The sequence below is a fragment of the Corylus avellana genome, chromosome 6 (assembly GCF_965113065.1).
Source record: "Corylus avellana chromosome 6, dhCorAvel1.hap1.2, whole genome shotgun sequence".
NCBI classification, from domain to species: Eukaryota; Viridiplantae; Streptophyta; class Magnoliopsida; order Fagales; family Betulaceae; genus Corylus; species Corylus avellana.
This window is the reverse complement of record NC_142495.1, coordinates 26,114,632-26,137,607: the sequence shown is the minus strand read 5'-3', so window position 1 is coordinate 26,137,607 and position 22,976 is coordinate 26,114,632. Positions and strand designations below refer to the sequence as shown.

Genomic DNA, 22,976 nt, shown 5'->3' with positions numbered 1-22,976 from the left:
CAGAGCACCGAATAAAGCGTAAAAGGATAACTGCAAAATTGGAGAAGGCATCAGAAGAGATCGCATAGGAAGAAATTGGAACTACCCCTGCCAACTTTCACAGATTATTTCTGTATTTCCATCCAATACAACAAATATAAAGCTGCTGGAATATTACAAGCACCTAAAATACTTTACCAAAAAGACGGCCTTTGAGAACCGTCCACTGCCCTATCATATAATTGAACAATACAAAAACTATAATACAGGGCGCGGAAAAGAAAGATATTTGCCGCTGAGGGCCCTCTTTTACCGCTGAGGGCCTCTTAAAGAGGCCCCCCGAGCACATGTACTACCTACCTATGTCCCCCTTACCTATCCAAGATTCCTCCTCTCTTGTGATGCTCCCTGTCTGCCCGCCATACTGGTCGGTTTTTGCATAGTGCATTTTAATGGCTGCCACAGGATCAGAAACACCAGTGCATGGTCCCCCGACAAGAACTCCTGCCCTTCCTACTACATTCATATTCATACCAACCACCCCCCTCCCCTGTGGCTGCACCCCTTCAAACCCATTTCGTCTTTGCATCTCAGAAAAAATGTCTTGCCGCTGTTTCATATCTACTGCAAATGGCTGAACTTTAGAGCCCTCTCGGCTCCTATACACCTGATAATCAACCACTCCATTGCTGCTACTTATTTCCCTTGATGGAAAAACCGATACACCGTTCAAATTTCGTTCATTACTCTTGCCAACTGCCTGCAATGGCGGAGGGTCAACCTTGGGAGGCGGTGTGGGATAATTGCCAAAAGCAGCAGGATATTTGGCCAACAAGATAGCAGAATCAGGAAAAGATGAAAATCCAGTTTGTATTCTATTCCCATCCCAGAAACCAAAACTCCTCATTGCAACATTCTCAAGGCCGAGGTAATTATTCCGATCAAACTTAAGGAGATTTGAATTTCCATCCATATTGTGGTGGCCAGAAAACTTTAAATTAGATTTGCTGCTTAATTTAGGATTATGGATCCCCTTTTCGTCATTCTCATGGGTGCTAGAATTTGGAATCTGCGTAGACGATGGATTACTGAGAATCTGACCAAACAGTTTCACATCACCATTCCTGCATGGTTTATCCGTATCTGACAGACTCCGTGAATGAGCTCTCGAATGAACACTTGTTTGTTCTATCTTCTGGGACAGAAGTGGAAGTTCAGCCACTGAGCAGTGAGGCTTTGAACTGCTGCACTTCTGAAGATAGCAATCCTGTGGCACATATCGAGTGGAAATAATCCTGTCCGACTGTGGCAGGGTTTGAACTTCAGAAAGCTTTCTGCAATTAACATCCCCATTCATATCTTTCTTGTTCGACATCTGCAATGGATAGCCCCTGAGAATCTGGGAGGATTCAACGTGATTCAATAAAGGATTGCCTGACAAATGCTGGTGAAAGTCATCTCTACTAACAGATTTAGGAGACTGCTTATCCCTGTTCCCATGAAAATCAAGTGTCGATGACAATCTATCTTGATTTAGTGTTTTATCACACAAAATGGCGGCAGAATCTTGAGACACAGAAGTTGCAGAAGGAGAACTCTGCTGTGGCAAAGAGATGACATGAGGCTTTTCCATTGAATCCAGCTCCAAGGAAACTTTATGCTGATATTCAGGGTTGAGACTGAAACCAGAACTCTCTGCAGCCACATGGGATGCATTTCCTGTTGTATTTGAATCTTGATTCGAGCATTGCAAGCTACTAGGGCCAATTGTATCTCCATCAGATTTTTCATCTCGTCTATCATTCAAACAACTTTCAGGCAACAGCAACTCTTGCCCTGCTAATTCATTTTCAAATCCCTCAGAAGCAACAGCTTTATTCTCCAGCAACGCTTCTGAACTCAATGGGACAGGATTGATTCCTTCTACGACAGCTACTGATCCTGTGATCGAAATACCCTGTTCAATCACTTCATCTCCTCCAGGTTCTGTATTGGCCAAGACAACTGCACATTTCTGAGCATGCACCGACTCAGACTGGTTTTTAACAGCATCCCCAATATCGCTGTCACCATGAAAAACTAGCTCAGGACTCTTCTCTGACGGACATGCATCAGAAGCCAATGTTTCCACAGCCTCAAGTTCATGGTCCATATGTCCAATCCCATTATTTTCCTGTGACTTGTTCAGATCAGATTGCAAGTTCACAATCTTGGCAGGATCAGTTTCGTCATGGTTCATGTTCATGGTGGACAAAGGCAAGTCCTCATCCAGTTTACAGCCAGAATTATTGCCACAGATAACCGAGCCAGTCTCACCAGTCTCTACAACACAAGCATCTTCTGTGTCACTTCCACCTCCATTAGCGTCATCACTCACTGGTGTTCCTACATTTCTAGGCCCAGGATGCATCAAATCCAGTCCAAGGCACTTCCGAGCCTTGCTAAAAAAAACCTTGCATTGGTCCCGTGATCTTGTCCTTACGCATCTTGAGATCATCACAAAATCCTTGCCATACGATGACACAGCCTGTATAAAGATAGACTTCTCCTCGTCTGTCCAATCAGAAGGATCCATTTCCCCACAGCTCTCATCAGAACAAGTCTCATCATCAACATTCTGTGTAACATCAGGTGTCAAAGGCCGCTTTAGAGAGTCCACTTTTTGGCACTTCCATTCCCGATAGCTCTCTCCAGGGTCAATGGAAGTTGTGATGCAAGAACTCATAGCCTCTGATGACAGGGAACCACATATACCAGCTAACACATCAGCAGCAACTGTTTCTCTTTCATTCCCAAGAATATCAAGACTACTAGACCTTTCCAAAATTCCATCATCACCCCATAATGTTTTTGAATCACTGTAGCCACCTAAAAAGACTCGTCCAGCACTTGATTGCCGACTCCTTGCACGGTCATCAGCGCGAGCTGCCATCATTGAAACTGCACCTAACATGTCAAGTGAAGCAGCATTCATCTCCCGATTCCACTTTTTCCCTGATGTCACCAGATAGGTACTAGGAAAGAAGGACTTTGCTTGTTTACTGCAACCCTGTTTCTTTGTTTTCTCGAAACAGTCAGATTTGTGATTTTTGTAGTAGAACTCCACACAATCTGCTGTTGTCTTGTGGTCGAGGAAAGAAGCAATTTTCCAGAAATCTTTCCCAGAGGTGGTTAGCTTATCCATGAAAATTTCTTTCTCTTCAGGCGTCCAGGGGTTGATCAGAGCCCGCTCTTTCTCAACAGCCCAGGGATCTTCAACTAATCCATTACTAGAGATAAACCTTGACACCATTTTTTCCTTTTTGTCCAAAATTAAGGACGGCATCTTCAAAGTGTTGCTGTAAACCTTTACTTGGGAATCTGAAAGCAGCTTGCTTGTAAAATTGAGCATCTCTGCGGTAGGGACCAGGCTCAGATTTCCTGCTGCAAAAACAGATTGTAACTTAATCATGAAAATATGATAACATGAAATTCAAGCAAAAACCAAATCAACATCAAACATTTTTCTCAATAACCACCCAACATCCAAACACAATGAAATTCAAGCAAAAACCAAATCAACATCAAACATTTTTCTCAATAACAACCTAACATCCAAACGCATTATTTGTTAAATAAAATCCATCATGTCTGTAAAAGAAAAAACTACATCTAGACCAAAAATCATTACTGTTTAAAGGGGAATCAATCCAGCTTGACCCCAAAATAGGAAGTATAAATAACTGCAGAAAGAGCAGAAAGAGCAAGGATTCAAGCACGAGCAGCTGATGTTTCAGAGCAAGGGCAATATCATGTTTTTCATCACCTTTCATATTCAAACAACTCAAGGCCAAAAAACCACTACCCACGTGCTTTACTGAGACTTTTTCAACTTCAGAGACAACTGACCAGATCCCAGTGGCATAAAAATGAATAACATGTCGAATTAGGGAATTACTCCAACCAAACCTCAGTGATGTATGATGCAGTATCCACCATAATACTTGATATAAACTGCACCTGCCTGATCAGACCCCAACTTGCTAAAACTCATAGACATCACAGCTAATCTCTCTTGCACCAAAAATTACTTTTCTAGGGAAAAGAGGGTATGGAATTTCAATAGCCTTTATATACAACCTGCCTATGCCGGTGCAATTCCACACATGCACTACAAGATGATATGCAAAATCAAAGAAGCAAACTCACTTGTGGAGATCTGAATATTTTCAAGGTTCTACCCTATACCTCTTTCATGTCCATAAAGCTATCATGAACGTAAGACTTTCACGGTATTGAATAATAAAGCAAATCATTATCTTCTACTCTGAATCAGTCTTCCATGAATGTATGATACCAAGTCATATCAAATAGCCAGTTGCACTAATGGACATCTTCAGGCCGATAATAGCCAGCCCATCTTGTATCGAATACAAGTATCACTAGATCATCATCATAAAGCATCCAACACTACTGCATACTAAAAAAATTTCTGGACACAGAATGTGTTAGGCCTTTAGTTACCTCAAACATGCACAATGTACATCATTCGTTCCATCAATAATGCAAAGCTCATAAATCTACCAGAACTTCACTTGCAGATCAATGGAAAACCAAATATGATATTAAGATTGATATCTTTTACCTAACTCACGGTCGTGAACAGGATGTAATCAATGAAAAAACAATGCATTGATATTGGAGACACATGATTAGTGTCACAGACTCACAATATTAGACGAGACAAAACCATAAACAAGGCACTCACATTAAGCCAGGTATAGTTTTTTTTTTTTTTTTTTAACTGCAATTGCTGAAAAAATATATCACAACCAAGGCAGAAAAGTTTCAATGTCGTCTACAACACAGGTGACTATAATGCAATAATTTCTTTCATAAGTACTTCAATCTCATTAAAACGCGCAAAGAGGCGCAACCCAAGTACGTATGCAAGCAGCATACAAGAGAGACCCCCAATTTAAAAGAGAAGTAGAAGAGCACAAATTCAGAAATTCTAGAAAATTAAAGAAATGAGAACTTCCGTAAGCCACCGTTCCAAAAATAAAGAGATTTGAACATAATAGCTTTTAACTCTCACAATCTTCAAAGTTCCGTGCATTACCCTCTCCAATGCACCACATTTCGCACGAGAGCAGCCATTATCTGGATTTCTAAATTGCAACAACTTTCAATCTGGCATTTCCAACTAACCACCAACTTCACCACCCATTAATAGGGCATGACCCACTCTAACCCAAACAGATGAAAAACTGATACCCACATCTCTCTAGCCATTTCGCAGTGGAGCAAAAGACGATCAATGATCTCTCTACTCTTATTACACATGCAGCCCCAATCCCTCATTTATGAAATGCCTCTTTCTCGTGTTATCTATAGTTAAAATCTTTTATAACTTCATCGTACACACAAAATGTCACTCTCAAAGGAGCCTTAGTTCTTCAAATGCTCTTCTAAGGAAATGAACAACCAAAAGGGGCCAAAGCGCATTATAAAAAGATTAGACCTCAAACAACCTCCCAATGGAAGAGATCCAACATATTTCATCAAACTAAAAATAAATAAATAGGCAGCCAGTTGATATATCAAAATGTCTTATGATAATTTTTCCTTATTCAATTGGCGATTATTTGGCACTCTTCACATCGCTATCTAGACTCATGCTTTGCGGAATTGGCAAATATTAGGGCATTTGTCCCAAGGATAACTTGACCTCATGGTACTCTTATTCATTCTTGAAGCAAAAATAGGCGGGAAACATTGTTCTCGACCTCATGGTACTCCCCAGCCCCACTCAATAACAGCCTTTAACACTAGAGCCAAATCAAAATCCGTATCTTGGCATTTAAAATCATCAGTTAGGGGGAAAACGAGACTGATTCCTAAAGCTAGCAATCTATCCATCAGAAAAGAGAGACAATCACAAATACTTAAACAATAAGAACGTTATGGGAACACACCATAAATAATTTATTGAATCATCTCTTCGGCCTTATATCTCAATTTTCTGGCAGTCCCTGAAATACCATTACAATTTGATCAACCAGGGCACTGTTCCTATAGTGTAAGCGCCAAGAAGACGATAACATGTGCTGTACTGGCAAAGCTCTCTTAAACCAAGGGCAAACCTCATGCATTAGAGGAATGTTATATTGTCTACAACACATACAATGTACAAAAGAAAGAGGAGGAACTATAACCTTAGTTTACTTGTAATATTTTGCATTAGACTATGAACTTGAAAATTTTAAAAGTTTAAAGAAGCAAACAATATGAAATAAGATAGAACTGACACTGGGTAGACACTTATTCAAGTTCTGAATGTACTTGACATAAAACACGCCTACCATAGAAAAGTTTAAGAATACAATTAGGTAATTTGACCTAACGCATCCAATGTGCAGTTCAGGCCATCAAAAGCACAAAAAGGCTTCAAGAAAGATGAAAGTTATGACATAACAATGGTGATTGGTTCTTCCACGAGGGTGAAATTTTGGGTGCCTGATAGATATTACCATTTCTTGTGAGGTGTAAACAATTTTTTCCTGATGAATCTCCCATTCCTTGACAGGTCTAGAATAAGCTACCACAATAATATGAAGCATAAATACAAAAATGAGATATCACACAAAATATATAAGCAAATACAACAGTGACTAAAAAAGGAGGATATTTTTTTTGATAAGTAATAATGATATAAAAAGCGCAAAGGGGCGCAACCCACATACACGGGAAGTATAAACAGAGAGCGCCTAAGAGGGAGAGAAATGAAAAAGAAAGTCAGAGAAACTAATCACTAAAGGAGCTAGCCAAGCGGCCGTCCAGGAATAAAGAAGAAAAGATGAGTCAATTCCTCTATAGTCCTAGTGGAATTTTCAAAACATCTAGCATTTCTTTCAATCCATATACACCACATAAGACACAGAGGGATCATCTTCCACACAACCGTGCTTCGAGATATATCATTGCAAGTGCACCGCTAATAAAAATTTGTAGGCTTCGTTTGTTAAAATACACTTTTATTTTATTTTTATTTGTTCTCAAAACAAAACAAAAAAATATTAACAACACAAAAACCTTTATGTCACATTAGAACACTTTCTTAAAAAAACACACACACATTAACAGACATATCCTACCAACATGTAATTTACAATACCTAAATGTTCATGGATGAGTTCAGTATTCAAATTTTCCAACAATATTTATGGTAGAAGTCCCAAAGTGTTAGACAAAGCATATCGAACAAAATTTGAGAGCAAATGTAGGCAATTCTAAGGAAAAGCCACACCAATATCCCACCAAAGTAGAACAGGATTACACAGAAAACTATACCAAGTTACAGACTAAAGAAAATTGAGTGCTTCATTTCGTAGCCAGATAAAAGCAAATCAAGAGAATAAAAATCATTATCATGAATAAAGAAGTAGATGTTGATATTTTCTTACCGGGAGAAGAAAAACGAGAGCGAATAGAGGATCGATGCTTCTGAATCCCACCAAGTGTTGCACGCAAGCTCAAGTCAAATTTTTTCTGAGATTTTGGACGGTGTTTCCTCACAGAAAGCAATCGCATATCTTCCTTCCAAAGGTGCCGAAAGATTTTAAACTTTAGCGTTAAAACCCTCTCCTTAAATCTTAAAAACTGCTTCCTCATTCCAAATTTTTCTTTGACTAAAGAAGCACTCTGACAGGACCAGAAATTGGCAGCTCGAGAAATATTGGTCATATGTTGATCCCTCGGTAATAGTTTACTGAATACTTCAGATGCACTATCTGCACATTCTCTATTAGTAGTCAATATTACATTACATAATATATCTTCTCCGCCTGTATGCAGGCTCATGTCAATGGAAACAGGTTTACCAGTCTTTTCCCCACCAGAACAAGGCACTGAGCATTTCAAATTCATGTTTTGAGACTGAATTTGAATTGCATCAAAATCACCAGCAGAATCACCATGTTCCACCTTACCAGGTGAAGAGACTGCATTCACCAAAGTAAGAGGAGGTTCAACAAACTTAGACGTTGCAGTTCCAGGACTATCAATATCCTCATCCTTAATAGCTGCATGAACTTCTTCCAAGGCACCATTACACAGAGGTGTATTCTCCACAGCTGCATCCCCAGAAGAAACAACTTGCAATGGTGTGGGTCTGAGGGTCAAATTGGAGACAGCATCATCTTTACAGGGCTTTGTATTGTTCTCCACTGCCAAAGAACTGGATGCAGCTGGACAGGGATCACCACTTTCAGATTGAGACTTCAGTAACTTAAGTTCATTTTCAAGTAAATCAATTTCAGATTCAGTCACCTCCAGCGCCTTTGAAACTTCACTTTTACATATTGATAACTTATTAATAGTAGTGGATCTCACAAAACTAGAATCCACGGTGCTTGAGTCATCGGATTGCAACAATTCAATGAGTTGAGAGCCCAAATTAGCTATCAAGTTCATATCTAACTTCTCTAAATTAAAAGGAAATCCCTCGAGATGATTTTGAGAACCAGAACTAGGTGAAACGCATAAATTATTAATATCATTATCAATATTTGCTGCCTTGCCAAATGACTTCTCTTCCACACCTGTAACATTGATTGCCAAAACTTGCATTAGAAGAGGTTTGGAAAAAGGGCGTACGATGCTTACTCACAAGGGAAAAAGTAAGAAAATGTAAGTATTTACTAACAATCTAACAGTCCTTTTATCAAAAAGGAAAAAAAAAATTGGTAAAAAAGTCCATCAATAAGCTCCAGAAAACAGCAGTTACATCACAAGAAATATCTTTAAAAAGCTTTCAGAGTACATATTGGTCGTTATAATATTATATTATGTACAAGCAGTGTTCATCTCTGAGTGTATGTGTTAAACATATTTCAGATTCTCAAGGAGAAACAGTCTCGTCTTGTGTCGAATTCTATTTATTTTCCCTGAAAACATAAGAAAGGTCAAGATGCATGATACCTTATTAGTGGAAGACACAGCAACTGAAATTCTAAGTCAAATTACCAAGACATTGAATGGGAGTGCAGAGAGAGACAGAAACAGACACATATGTTTATATCTTAATACCAGTTCTCTCTCAGAACAAATATTACACCAACTTCTCTCCATCTTCTCAGCCCCCTTGTTCAGATTAAACACTAACCGACCTTAAAAGAGGGAGTTATCTACATCACCCCCCCTCTGCATGACAAACATTAAATACGAAAACAGCCTTTATGATGTTATCATAACACCATTCGTTGAGTGACATGTATTAGACATTTAGGTTTTGTTTTTCTTCTTCTCTTTTGTAGTTTTTAAATGAGAAGAAAGGATCTCATTTTTTTTTTTAATTGGCACCGGGTATCCAGAGCTTCGCTCCGACTAATCCCCGGAGTACACAAGCCCTCGGCAACGAGTTTCCCACAAGTGCACCTCGGTTAATTCAAGAGACAAACCCTCAGTCCGATGGCCCCAAGAAGCAGTTTGCACTTGGTGGGTTTCGAACCTAAGATACTCAAAAGTCTCAGGCTGTCCAACCACTGAGCCAACCCCTTGGAGTTAAAGAGAAGAAAGGATCTCATTGATCTTAATAAGAGAGAAAAACCTTCTTAAAGCATAAACAAAATAAAGACGACACCTTTACCATAAGTCACATTCTTTGTGAGAATTCAATTCATTTTAAACAAGAAAAAATCTAATCTTGAGCATCATCCTTGTCTGCCATCCATCTCCATCTACCAGTAAATTCCCACCACCCATAGACTTCAACCCTTCAACTCAAAATACTTGACACAAGCACCCATACCTATCAACTTCATACAACTTCTTAAACCTCTTACACGTCATCACCACCACCAACTGTCACCCATCATCCACTTCCACCTTCATTTTCCTTCTTTTTTTTTTTTTTTTTTTTGATAAAGTAAAATTTTTATTATTCAAGTTTTTGCATTTTCCTATCCCACACAATTTCTCTTTTTTTGGATTTTGAGTGGATCTAAATCCCAATAACCTAGACTATGGAGTGCAAAACAATCTTAACTTTTCAACAAAAGATTCTATCTTAAGGTTCACACAAGAAGATGCAGTGTTGTAATCATGACCGAAATTTCCAACCTCTCCATGGGGATAACACCTCCATGCTCTAAGCTCCATATACGACTGCCATCTCTATCTAAATACCTTTCCATGTATGATCTTATACTGTACCTTTGAAATAAAAATCAAGTCCTTGAGTTGATGATAGCGCATTAAAGGGGGTAGCATGCAATAGTGATGACCGAAAGGTGATAAAGATGGTCCGCAGCAGTAAGGACCATGGTAGCTTGTAGTTGTTATGCCATCCTAATGCCAAAGTCAATTTACTACTCCCTCCCTCCCCCTTGCCCCTCACTATTTTCATTTCTTCGGCGATTCTCTCTCCATTCAAACTACCCAAATTTCTGACACAAGTAATAGGAGTTAAACTTGTTTGCCTCGGTAACCAAATCACAAATAGCAAACTACCTACAAAGCAACACCAATCTTTTAAAAAAAAAGAACCTTGATGATATATCCAATGATTCATTGTCGGCATCTTTACAACGAGAAGCTAAAAAATGCACACTGAAAATCCGCATTTCCAAAGCAAAGTCTAAATTTTGGGTCATATGATAATTGGATTACCTAAAAACTCACTTTTTTGGCATATACCAAATGAAATGGATGAAATTATTTGAGGGGCAAATTACTAAAGTGTCATGAACTTCTAGCTAAAAATAAACCATAAATCAACAATATTTCAGACTATGGGTCAAATAATTATCGTAATAAATTACACCAACAAAGTACAATAGTTCAGCTAAACTTCATTATTACTTCATTCCCTTCCACTTGATACTCACTAGATAGTGGCACAGGCCATGCCATGGTCCTTACACCAAAGGATTTCTACATTTTATTTCAGTTAGCTTAACATCTATTTCTCTAAAGAAAATCTTATTACCATTTGAAACTTATAGGTAATGAACATATTAGTGATTCAAAAAAGCTTCAGAAAGGAGATTCTCCTTGTGTATAAACAGTCAAGTAGATACTTGGTAATAACTTAAGAGAAATGTAACCTACCTGGTGAGGAGCTGCATGCAACTGAAGATGGAGTTGCAGGTGACGCACAATCTGAAAACCCTACGACACGGGGGCTTTTGTCGGCCATATTTGAAACGAATGAATGGGTGGATTCTGCATTACAAGTTGTAATGATAGCCCCATCTTTGCTCACACTAACTTCAGGGCCTTCAACTTTCTTTTTTTCATACTTTGCTAGTCCCTCACCCCAATTAAGTCGAGCCTTCTTCTTGGAAGTTGTTTCTTCAGATGGAGCAGCAGACGTCACACAAGCAGCAGCATCGCCTGAAGGGGACTGGACAGGAGTTGCATTTTTCAGCTGCATATCAACCTTTGTTTCATTAGAATCCACGCCCCCCATGCTCTTCGAGCTACTTGAATGACTGAAACCCGAACCCCGTGAAGACAAGCTTCCGGAACGGCTCCACCTTAGAGGTTTCCAATCAGACGAGCCCAGTGAGTTCTCTCTATCACATCTCTGGCCTGTTCCCAACCCATTGACACCACCCATCTTATCATGCTGGTCTTTCAAGTGAAGCTGATCCCATGTATTCACAAAGTCAGAATTAGGATGAGAGGGGCAAGCTATCATATCATCCACTGACCTCAGATCATTATTACTCACATCGAGTAGCCTCCCAGACGTATTTGGAGACCCATTGCTTGTTTCCCAGGAATGACCTTTCCAATCCCTCTGACCCAATCTATTTTCCCTACTGCTCCTGCCATATTTTCCATCTCCGCGCGATATAGATGGCCTGCAGCTGTCATCTTCCAGCATCTTGTCACCAGACCGAGAAGGCACATACCCATGACCAGATTCTTCGGAAAAAAGGTGCCAACCACCCTGCTTACCATGACCTTCAGAAAATATTTAAACAAAAAGAAAAGGGAAAAAAAACAACATATCAACACAAGCAAAGTATATATTCTCGCCAAAAAAAAAAAAAAAAAAGACAATAATTTCTCAAAAAAATCCCAAAAACGTTATTCCCCAAATAAAAATCATAACCCCGGATCTGAAATAAACAAACGAGGCACGCTAATCATAGATCTAAGCAATAGTCATGAAAAAAAATATCCGACACCATACAGGATCATCAAAAACACCAAATCAGACATGTTCTGGGGATAAGAAACCAATCAAGTTATCAAACGTCCCTCAGAAGAACCCAAAAGTTACAAAATTTGAACATCATGTTGCCGGGCCGTGAAAACGTACGAAGTCCGAACGTTCTTTATCTAAGAAATATATAGCTATACAAATGGTCTGGGACACATGGAATAGATGAAGTTGAAGCCACATAAAACCATGTGCCACGTAAGGGTTTATTTAACATCAAACATCATCATAATCACCCAAAAATCGGAACAATTGAAAGAGATAAAAAGGGCTATGGCAGGCCGATTCAAACACCGTAAGAACTCACCTGGTGGCCTGCGAAAATCGGCGGATCCCCAGCGATTGAACTCACGAGATCCGTGATGCGAAGAGTCCCTCCATCTAGCCACGGACGCTAGCGACTCCGACGACCTCTCGTGCTTCCTCTCCTTGAAGAAGTCCTTCCGATCCCAAGGCAATGGTTCTGGCGGCATGAAAACCAACCCAATCGCATGGGCAGCCACAATCCCAATCCGCAGTCACAGAGAAAACCAAACAATACAGACGCCGCCGAGAGAAGCAATCCCTCTGGTTTCCAAACCCAGATCGCACGGGAAAACGTGTTCACGGCCAACAAGCGCCAAATCTAGGGCTCCCAACTCCACGAACCGTAAAGACAAAGCGCTGAACCTCAGATCGAACACCAACCCTATGCCGCATACCCGCGCCGCACCTCACCTCACGAACCTGAGCGAAGCCAGCGCTTGATATCTAGTTCTTCAGAACTGGATCGAAGAAGGGTACCTATAAAAGAGTCAAAGCCATGGATTCTGATTAGGGCTTGATGTCGTTCTTCTATCTTCTTTCGCTTGCCTGGCGGTGAACGAAACTCTGGCTCTGGAGCGACAAAGTGAGAACGTGAGCCGATAAGGGACAAAGAGAGCCATGAGAGAGAGAAAAAGAAAGAGAGAGAATTTGGTACTCCGGATCTCAACGGCGTCATTAAACTGTATTCAATCTGATTTCGAGTCCGCTAATAAAAAATCAAATCTCGGTTTTTTTTTAATTTTATTTTTGTGATTTTATTTGGTTTTATTTATTTCTCTGTCCATCTTTTACCTTTTTCTATTCTTATCAATCAACTTTTTCTTTTTACACTGGCCCCCTGTGTTCCCGTTCGGAACACGGAAATGCCCCCAGTTTGGAGGATATTTACGGGGTAACACGCGCCTTGCTATGACGGGTTTACCCTCGCTGATTTATCAGAATGACAACACCTTCGTGTCAACTACCTAGCCACGGTTCCAGAACTTTATGGATTTTGGATAGATGACGTGGGTGGCCCTGGATCCCAATCCCAACTGGCTATAGCGGAAACCCAATAATTTATTTAATAAATAACAAAAAAAAAAAAAGCATTAGAGGAAGGAAAATATATTTCTCTTTTTTTGATACAAATTGGGGTGCCATCATGCCATGTTATAACATCCTCAAAACTTATGTCGTGTCGTGTGTGTGCGCATAGAAATAAAACACAAATCAAAATCTAAACAAATTTTGAGTGGTTGGCAACTAAACTGAATAAATAAAAATTAAAAAAAAAAAATCAGAATCTTAACAAATTTTGAGTGGTGGGCAACTAAACTGATCTTCATACTAATTACCAATCATTTTCATAATTTATCCTTTCTTCATAAGAGTTTTCTTCACTTTCTTCGACTCAATCGAACTAATTAAGCTATGAGAGAGAATATTGAAAGGAATTGAGAAGATGTTTTAATATCTTGTGTATGAGCCTATTTATAGGCTTAAGGAGTTGAAGTAGAGATAAAACTCAACAGTTATCATTTAGAGATAAATTTTCAACACCTATCATGTAGAGATAATCTTGAGTAGTGATCTTGTAAAGATAGTCTTGAATTCATGAGAGCTTGAGCTAGGATTGAGCTTCTTTATTCCAATATAATTCCAATTAAAATATATATTCTACTAATTAATTAATTAGCCCTTGCTATTTAATTAATATCTTTGTGGGCCTATCATTGGTCATTGAGCCCAGATTTGATAAGCTTGTAGTATGAATTTATTCCCAACAACTTTCGTCTTGAGTTCAAAAATCTTGGATGACAATTGACATTGAGAGTTGAGTTTTTAATAAAAATGTGTATATAGATTTTGGTTTTGAGTTAATGTGTTGAGTTTTATTGCTAGTAACCACACACACAAAGGAATAAGCATAAGGTTTGAATATGAGTATTGATAAAATGAGATTGAAAAGATGAGAAAAGGCTACAAAGAATTACTAGAGGTTAAGTTAGTAAGGATGAGAGAGAAAGTAAATTGACAAAGTTTGAACGAGAGTTATGAATACGTATATGGTGAAAGGTTCTCCCCTCTTTATATAAACTCGATTTTTCTTCCTCTCTTTGATATGAGTCGGAGTTCCCTGCTCAAAAGTTGTTAACACACGAATATTATAGCCTCCCTTCAGTCGAGTGCCGCCCCCTTCTTCACCTTGTTTTGGTCCACACGCTTGTACGCCACCTTCCCGGGTGCTCTTGGCTTGGTTCTCCACATTAGGGTTTTTCCCTTGGGCTACAAAGATTCATAATTTTGTTGTAGTGTGGTTTCTTTGCAACAATTTCGTTACAACATGTTTCAGTGTTTATTATGTTGTTGTTCTTCTTGCAAGGATTTAGGAAAGTTTATGGGGCCTTTCGTGGTTTCTCTCTCTTTTGAAGCCCTTTGCTCCGTCATTGTTAGCTGTATTTTATGGTCATTCTTGTTCTCTCAATGAGTCGAATCATTTATTTGACCCATAGGGTTTAGTTGTGTATAGTACTTATGGGCTACAGTAAAATTATAATACCCACAAATTATTTAGTTTTCTATTAAAATTGTTTGTTAATATTTTTATTTTATAAAGATAAAACAAAATAGAGGAAAAAAAAATGTGTTATCAAAACAAAGTATTTTCTGCATTTTATTATATCTTCTTAAAATAAAAACATAAACAAATAATTCAAAATACAAAATAGTCAAAATTATTTTTGATTTTCTTTCATCAAAAACCCTTTTCCAAAACGGAGAATTTCTTATTGCACAGTAGATTCCAACACAATTTAGGCGAGTTTTTTTTCCTTAAAACGACTTACGCTTTGACCTTTTACCTTAATTGGTGGCATGTCTCTTCTGGATTGTTCGGCAATGATAGAAAGAAAACCCTCTTTGCAGAAGGAGAAAAAAAAAAAAAAAAAAAGCTCAAGAGATACGGCTCCACGTCAGGTCCAATACGTGCTGACAAAGGCAGCAGAAAATACACGATTTTAGCAACTTTGAGGAGCATTAAACAAATGGAGCCCAAAAAGGTCCACACAATAAATCCAGCAAATGAATTATGGATTTTTTTTTTTTTTTAAGGGAAAGTCTATAATAAATTGATGAGTCAACACGTGAAAAAAAAAAAAAACACTTTTTAGTCCAGTAATCAATCGAAAAGATGTCATAAGTCTTTTTGCCCTCATTCAATCTCAAAATTCATTATTTTACCATGTTAGCTTTTGTTTTTTCACATCACTTTAAAATACTAATTTAATTGAAAAATCAAATATTAAAAAAAAAAAAAAAAAAAGTTAGCCAACAATGGGGCTGTCACCCTTGGCCACCCCAAACCCACCATGGGGTGACTTTGCAGCCGGCCCCATGTAGGTTTAGGGTGGCTGCGAGCCACCCCATTGGGGGTTAGGGGTGGCCGCAAGCCACTTTGGGAGGGTTATGGGTGGCTCGCGGCCACCCAAACCCACATGGGGGTCGGCCGCAAAGCTATCCCATAGTGGGTTTGGGGGTGACCAAGGGTAGCAGCCTCACCACTGACCCCACTTCAAATTTTTTTTTTTTAGATTTAATTTTTTAATTAAATTAATAAAAAAAATTAATATTTTAAAGTGAGGTGAAAAAAAAATTTGACGTGGCAAAACGGTAAGTTTTGAGATTTAATGAGGAACGTTAGATATTTGGAAGAAAATGTAACAGAATGACTTATGACATCTTTTTGATTGACACTACAAATTTTTTTTCTTAAAAAAAAAAAATTCAGGATCTATTTTGTTTTCACACGTTGACTCATTGATTTATTATAACTTTCCTTTTTTCTTTTTTTTTTTTAACTGTGAAAATTATCAACCTAAAATGCAGTGACAATTAAGAGTTGATATATGAAAATAGTTTTAATGGTTTAACAGCAACTCGTTTTAAAAACTCTTTACTTGTTTTCATGCAAACATCTTGATATGTTTAAGAGCTTTTTATTGTGACAAACAAAAGTATCACCACTTTTATTTTACGTTTTTAAAATAAAAAGTTAAAACAAACCACCTAAATTAAACACAAACAAATAAATAAGGATTTCACATTAATATTACATCAAAACATTTTTAAAAAAACAAGACACAAAAAAAAATATCCTCTAAAAGGCATTAGCAGACTGGAATTGTCTCTATTTTTTATTTTTTTGTCAAATTAATTCATTATAATGTCAACACCAATATGGAAAGTGATAATGATAGATAGTGTGGACAAAGGTTTGTGCATGATATCGAAAGAAGCATATTTCATGGAATACCTATTTTCCTTATTTATGAACAGTGTTTTCCTTAAAATTAAGTTGGAGGAACTTCTTCCAACTTATTCTATAAAAATGACATGTGTGATTTCAACATGTGAGATGCACATGTTTTTTATAACATGAACAAAGTTTGAATAAATAATATTAAAAACTCATGTGCATCTCACATATTATTAAAAAAATTGACACATCATTTGTATAGACTAGGTTGAAGGAAGTTCTTCTAACCCAGTTTGGAGAAAAACTTTGTCCTTCTTTTTTTTTTTTCTTTTTTTTTTTCATTCATTTAATAAAAAAAAATAGCAAATTGTTCTAACAAAATAATATCATAAATACAATGAATAATTTATTCCATCCAAAGTTATATTTAATAGCCTTTTTTGCTATATCCCACATCACGAGTCATACAAGCCAAGGGAAGATGGTAGAATTAGACCAAATCATATCTAACATGAGAAACAAGTTTATATCTAACTATTTAAATGTTGTCGTCTCAATCGATTCGCAACATATTCTCGTAAATCAAGTCTTTGCCCACTGCCCAATTCATCCGAACTTTCCCAACTAGACAATGATTTCCTCTCTCTTCCATCTCTACTTCAAGGCGCATTCTCAATCACAATCCCCTTATAAGCTTCCTCTACCATCAAATGACAAATTATTCCATACGTCTAATAATTCATCAACCATTGATTAGTTATTCCATACGTCTAATAATCCCCTTATAAGTTTTCATCCACCATTGTTTTTCACTTTTCTCTTTTTATTATATTTGACGGTAATGATTAATGGAGTGACCAAATTTTAATTAGTTGGTAGTTTGAGATGCTATTTTATCACTTTTTAAACATTAAAGAGTTAAAATAAAAATGACTAATAATTTAGAGGGCTAAATTATATTTTTCTCTTAAAAATAAGTAGGTAGATAACATTTTATCATCCAAGTCAAGATTTTACCGCATTTTATAGCAGTGCCCCAAGAAACCCGTGACCTTTATTCTTGCTCCTTGGAAACGTCTGCCTTCAAATTGAAGAAATTAGTGTAATAATAATAAATAAATAAATAAATAAGAAAAGAAAAGAAAATAAAAAATTAGTGTAATCGGACCAATAATCGCTGACATTTTGGGAATCTCAAGTTTCCCGCCCAGCAAGTATTAGTTTTCCCTCTTCATCTCGCGCCGAGACGGAGTCAAACCACCAAACGACAATCTTGCCTACGTCCGCCACGACACGTGCGGACGCACATGTACGATTCCTTTGGCGTTCTATCAGGGACGCAACCGAACACATGCCCGTGCGCTCACTTTCAAGCTTCAAAGCGCTTTGAAACTGCCAACTTGACGTCACGCTCCGAAAACGCGCGTGGCTCTAATTTAGGGCTGACGTGGCGAATATTACCCCGTATCTTCTGCGCCGTCTCCGAAATATGCGATACCTTTGGTAGTTTCATATATATTTTTTATGTAGGGCCTCCTTCTCCAAAATTTACGTTTATATATCTCGAATTTGCAATATTATACTTGTGGCACATAAGTTTTTAAAAAGTCGTAAATTTGATTTGTTTGGGGGATGGAGAAAATGTTAAGAGACATAACTTCAGCATTTAATAGAAATTAAAGAGCCTTGTCTCATTTGTGTAAAGAGTAATTTATCACTTTAAATTAGTAATATAATTTAAATCTCTTTTAATGCTTCTAATTTAATTATGGATAATATTTTTCATCAAATTCAGTTGATTAAACTGACATATAACAACAATGCATGGCAAAACTTTCATTCAAATTTGATTGGAATAATTTTCTCTAACCAATCTACACGAGTTTTGGAACTTTAATAGGTTCCGTTTTAAAAAAAATTTATAACTTAATTTGGTGAAAAACTGTCCTTTAATCTTATGTAAAGAACTTTTAGATTTTCCTTTTCTTTTTATATTATTATTTTACATGTTCGCATGAGGGAAGAAAAAAGAGGAAGGGAAATTTGATTTAGTGACTTCCGCTCAATGAAGTATAGTATCCAGCCGATTGAGTTACTCCTTAAACTCCGTTTATATTATTTTGATGCATTGTATGGCATAAAAAAAATGAAAAAAGAGTAACACTAAAAATCACACTTTTATCCTATAATTATTTTACCTTCTAAATTCAATTGGCTCTTGGATCAATTATAATTTATAGTAAAATAGTAATCAGATAAAAATGTGATTTTTAACATTATCCCATTACTACTCAAATGCTAAAAAGCACAAAACTATAAGCCATCATATAAAAAGGGAATTATTTTTTTTCCACCTATTTGTAGGGCTGGGTGTCAGTTAAAGTCGGTCAGTGTTGGTAGAAAAATATTTGTTTCACAAAAATGTCGGTAAAGTCGAAAATTTCACGGACTTATTTCGCCAAATTTTTGTCCCGACACCGATAGGCGGTTGGTAAAGTCTGTATGTAAAAAAATGAAAATTATCGGCGAAGTTGGTCGGTAAAGTCAGTTCGGTTAACAAATTTTATTTCGCCTACCAAACAGAATTTGTCGAAAGAAAATAAAAATGTTTCGCCTACCGCCCATTGATTAATTGATGTCTGTAGAAGTCGGTCGACTATCGGTTGGTAAGCGGTCGAAAGTCGGCGGTGATTATGCCCAGGCCTACCTATTTGTTTTCAAAAACACACTTGTAATTAAATACATTGAAATTATAGAAACGTGTGGTTTGGTTTGGTTTGGCATTTTAGCACCCGGAACATTTGTTTATACATTATAGTGTGTCCTAAAATCAGTAGCAACTAAAAAGACAAAAGGAAAGCGCAAGTCATCGGAGAATCAAACATAACGTGGGCTTCTCCACTGCCCTACTGTATTTAAGTCTTGGAAAGTGATGTTGTACTGACAAAATAAAAGTATTCCGGTGGGGGAGGCTCCAGTCAAAGTATACTGGGTTTCACCAATCTAACCGTTGATAGGTTGTCATCCAAAAGGTCAAATTTATTGATGTAATATTTTTATACAAGTCGTGTCTAATAAGTAGGGATGAAGAAGAAAGGAACTAAAAATATCATTCAAATGAATATTAAATGTTCTACTTCCACCCATGATGTTTATTATTTAAAAAAAAAAAACATTTTAAAAATAGTACGGAAAAGGGGGGAAAACTTTACACTCACACCATTCTACAATGTTCTTTACAATATAATCTCTCAATCTTGCAATTTAATTAACGTCATAGTGATATTTATTATTGGAGTTGTAATGTCCTTTTTCCACAACCCAAAATAACAAAAATATCCTACATAAAATAAAACAAAAACATAAAAAAAAAAAAAAAAAAAATCTAAGAAAAACAAAACAATATGGCATCACTGCGGTCAATTCTGATTTTTTTTTTTTTTTTTTTTCATGCATGGTATTTTAGTCATTTTGAGGGTAGAAGAGGAAATTCCAACCCTAACCCTAATGATAGATCAGTAAGATACGTGAGCCAAATTAAAACATAAAAAATAAAATTGTGGGACATTATAAATGGCGATGTAGATTGAGAGACTAAAGGCTTGTTTGAACGTGTATTTAAGAGGTTTAAAAGTGCGTTTAACACTCAAAAAATCAATTTGAAGAAAAAAATACCCATTTAATAAAAAAAAATTGAAAGTGCAAAAAGCCCAAGAAAAAAATACCAATTTTTTGGGCTTTAAAGGTTTAAAATGCCAAAAAATGACCAAAACGCATTTAATAAAAGCTTAAAAATAAAAATTTTGTATAAAAAACATTTTTTTAACTTAAAAACTCTATTTTTTAAACACAATTCCAAACAAATTTTAGACTAGTTGTGTGTTGATTTATTTTCTATTTAGTTTTTGTTATGGGCATGAAGTTTGTAGTAGTTTTGACTTTTTTTCAATAGACCAAAAGGCCCAAGTGCATGACACTGAGGATTCCTTTGATTACAAGGTTGAGATCCATTTTACAATCCTGCCCAGCCCAAAACTTCTTCTACAAGCTTCTGCACGACTTCCCAAGTTTAGCATTCCAGCTGTACTCCATATTCTTCAATTCTCACGCTGACTTCTTCTGTTGTACTTTATATTACATTTCCCAATTAATACACTCCTTCCCCACTTTATCTAACACGTGTCCCTCTTTAAATTATTTTCTGACCAACATATAAGAACAATAAATAGTATTTATTTTTTATGCTTAAAATTTAGAATATATATATATATATATATATATATATATACACCATCAACCAAAATATTTTCATAGTTAACCACGTCCGGTGGCAAACTGGAATTAGAGCTAACAGAAGATGTAGATCTCCACATTATGACACACAAACTAGACTCATAATCACTCACTGGGTGAAGTCTTCAAGGATCTCATCCTAGGTACTCACTCACTGTGTAAACAGTCTCTATGTGTAGGCTTCTTCCTAAGACACTAGACTATCTGCACATACCCTTGGCCTAACCCTTTGGTGAAACTATCCACACATACCCTTGGCCTAGCCCTAAGCTGAAACCAGAACTATTCGCACATACCCTTGGCCTAACCCACAGCTCTTCTTCACGCCCTGACGCCAACTCCAGGCTTAAGCGGGACTTACAGATACCTCAACACTGTAGTGACGGGGTGGCGAACTACCGTTCCTTACAACAGAGGTGACGGGGTGGTGGACTACCGTTCCAACAAAAGTGACGGGGTGGCAAACTACCGTCTAACAACCTAGGATCTCGACACAGAGAAAGGTTAACAGGGGGTAAATAAAAAGGAGGAGGCAAAGACTATGCACTCAGGGGGGGAGAAAGAGAGAAGATGTATAATCAAGGCAGCAAAGAGACCGACAACACTCATGGCTTTGATACCAAAAGGGGGGAGGGGTGGAAGCGCAGGATGCATATAGATGCAGGGGATGAGGGGGAGGTGATAATAGATGCAGAACATAAGCAGTTGAAAATCAAAGCAATAGAACCGACCAAGATGGCGGTATGACAATTGATAATCAAAATAAACAACTGAAATTAAAACAGTTGATAAAAATAGATAACAGATAATCGTTATAGATTATACAGATAAAAACCTAAGCTTGAGTAAGCGTTCGAACTTACTGAAGTAAGGATAAGAAGAAGGAGAAGAAGAAGAAGAATGGCTGGAGGATAGAGTGTCTTAAGGAACCGCTCAAAAAACCTCTGCCTTACAATGGGGGAGGGGAGCCCGTTATATAGGCTTGAGAAAAGTAAAAACAGGAAATTACAATCATGAGCCGCGTCCATGCGGTCAAAAGCAAACAGTAAAAAATTAAACAGTAATGGCACGTCTGGCGCCAGTCTGAACAGTGAAAGCATCAATCTGGAACAGTAGATTGTCGGCACTGTAGTGTCGGCGGACAAATCTTGAATAGTGAGTGAATAGTGCATCTGAACAGTAATCCTGCGCGTGTCGTCCGTACATGAACAGTAAAAGTGAACAGTGATTTTGCACAGTAACTCCAAGTATAGATGAACAGTGATCCGTCTAAGATCAAGGAGAATGCCTTTGGATTTTGTCTTCCGAGAGGTGATATTGCCATCTCAGAATCCAAGGAATCTTGAATTTTTTAACAAAATGAAGCATAGTTGAAAACTTTGCTCCATAGGAATCAACCTTGTAATGGCCTTTGAAAATTTGAAAGGCATCAACAAGTTGGAGGGGGAGAATATCAGGGAGACAACCAAATTGGTTCCCCCCCCTCCCCCCTTTTGGTATCAGAGCCATGAGTGTTGTCGGTCTCTTTGCTGCCTTGATTATACATCTTCTCTCTTTCTCCCCCCCTGAGTGCATAGTCTTTGCCTCCTCCTTTTTATTTACCCCCTGTTAACATTTCTCTGTGTCGAGATCCTAGGTTGTTAGACGGTAGTCTGCCACCCCGTCACTTTTGTTGGAATGGTAGTCCACCACCCCGTCACCTCTGTTGTAAGGAACGGTAGTTCGCCACCCCGTCACTACAGTGTTGAGGTATCTGTAAGTCCCGCTTAAGCCTGGAGTTGGCGTCAGGGTGTGAAGAAGAGCTGTGGGTTAGGCCAAGGGTATGTGCGAATAGTTCTGGTTTCAGCTTAGGGCTAGGCCAAGGGTATGTGTGGATAGTTTCACCAAAGGGTTAGGCCAAGGGTATGTGCAGATAGTCTAGTGTCTTAGGAAGAAGCCTACACATAG

The 22,976-nt window shown here is 37.7% G+C and overlaps 1 protein-coding gene across 3 annotated transcripts; it reads right to left on the bottom strand.

Annotated features, from left to right (window-relative positions):
* Positions 1–67: 67 nt before the first annotated feature.
* LOC132187348 (Duplicated homeodomain-like superfamily protein) lies at positions 68–13,122 on the bottom strand. 3 transcript variants are annotated; one of them, XM_059601637.2, is made up of 5 exons: positions 12,501–13,121; positions 11,696–11,931; positions 11,071–11,608; positions 7,425–8,561; positions 68–3,402 (listed from the first exon to the last, which is right to left on the bottom strand). In XM_059601637.2, exons 1-5 carry the CDS (start codon positions 12,664–12,666, stop codon positions 332–334), a joined length of 5,148 nt encoding a protein of 1,715 aa, XP_059457620.2. In that variant the 5' UTR covers positions 12,667–13,121; the 3' UTR covers positions 68–331. The 3 variants fall into 3 exon arrangements, with proteins under 3 accessions (XP_059457620.2, XP_059457619.2, XP_059457618.2); XM_059601636.2 differs by having other exon boundaries at positions 68–3,399; positions 11,071–11,931; positions 12,501–13,122; XM_059601635.2 differs by having other exon boundaries at positions 11,071–11,931.
* Between the last annotated feature and the right edge of the window lie 9,854 nt (positions 13,123–22,976).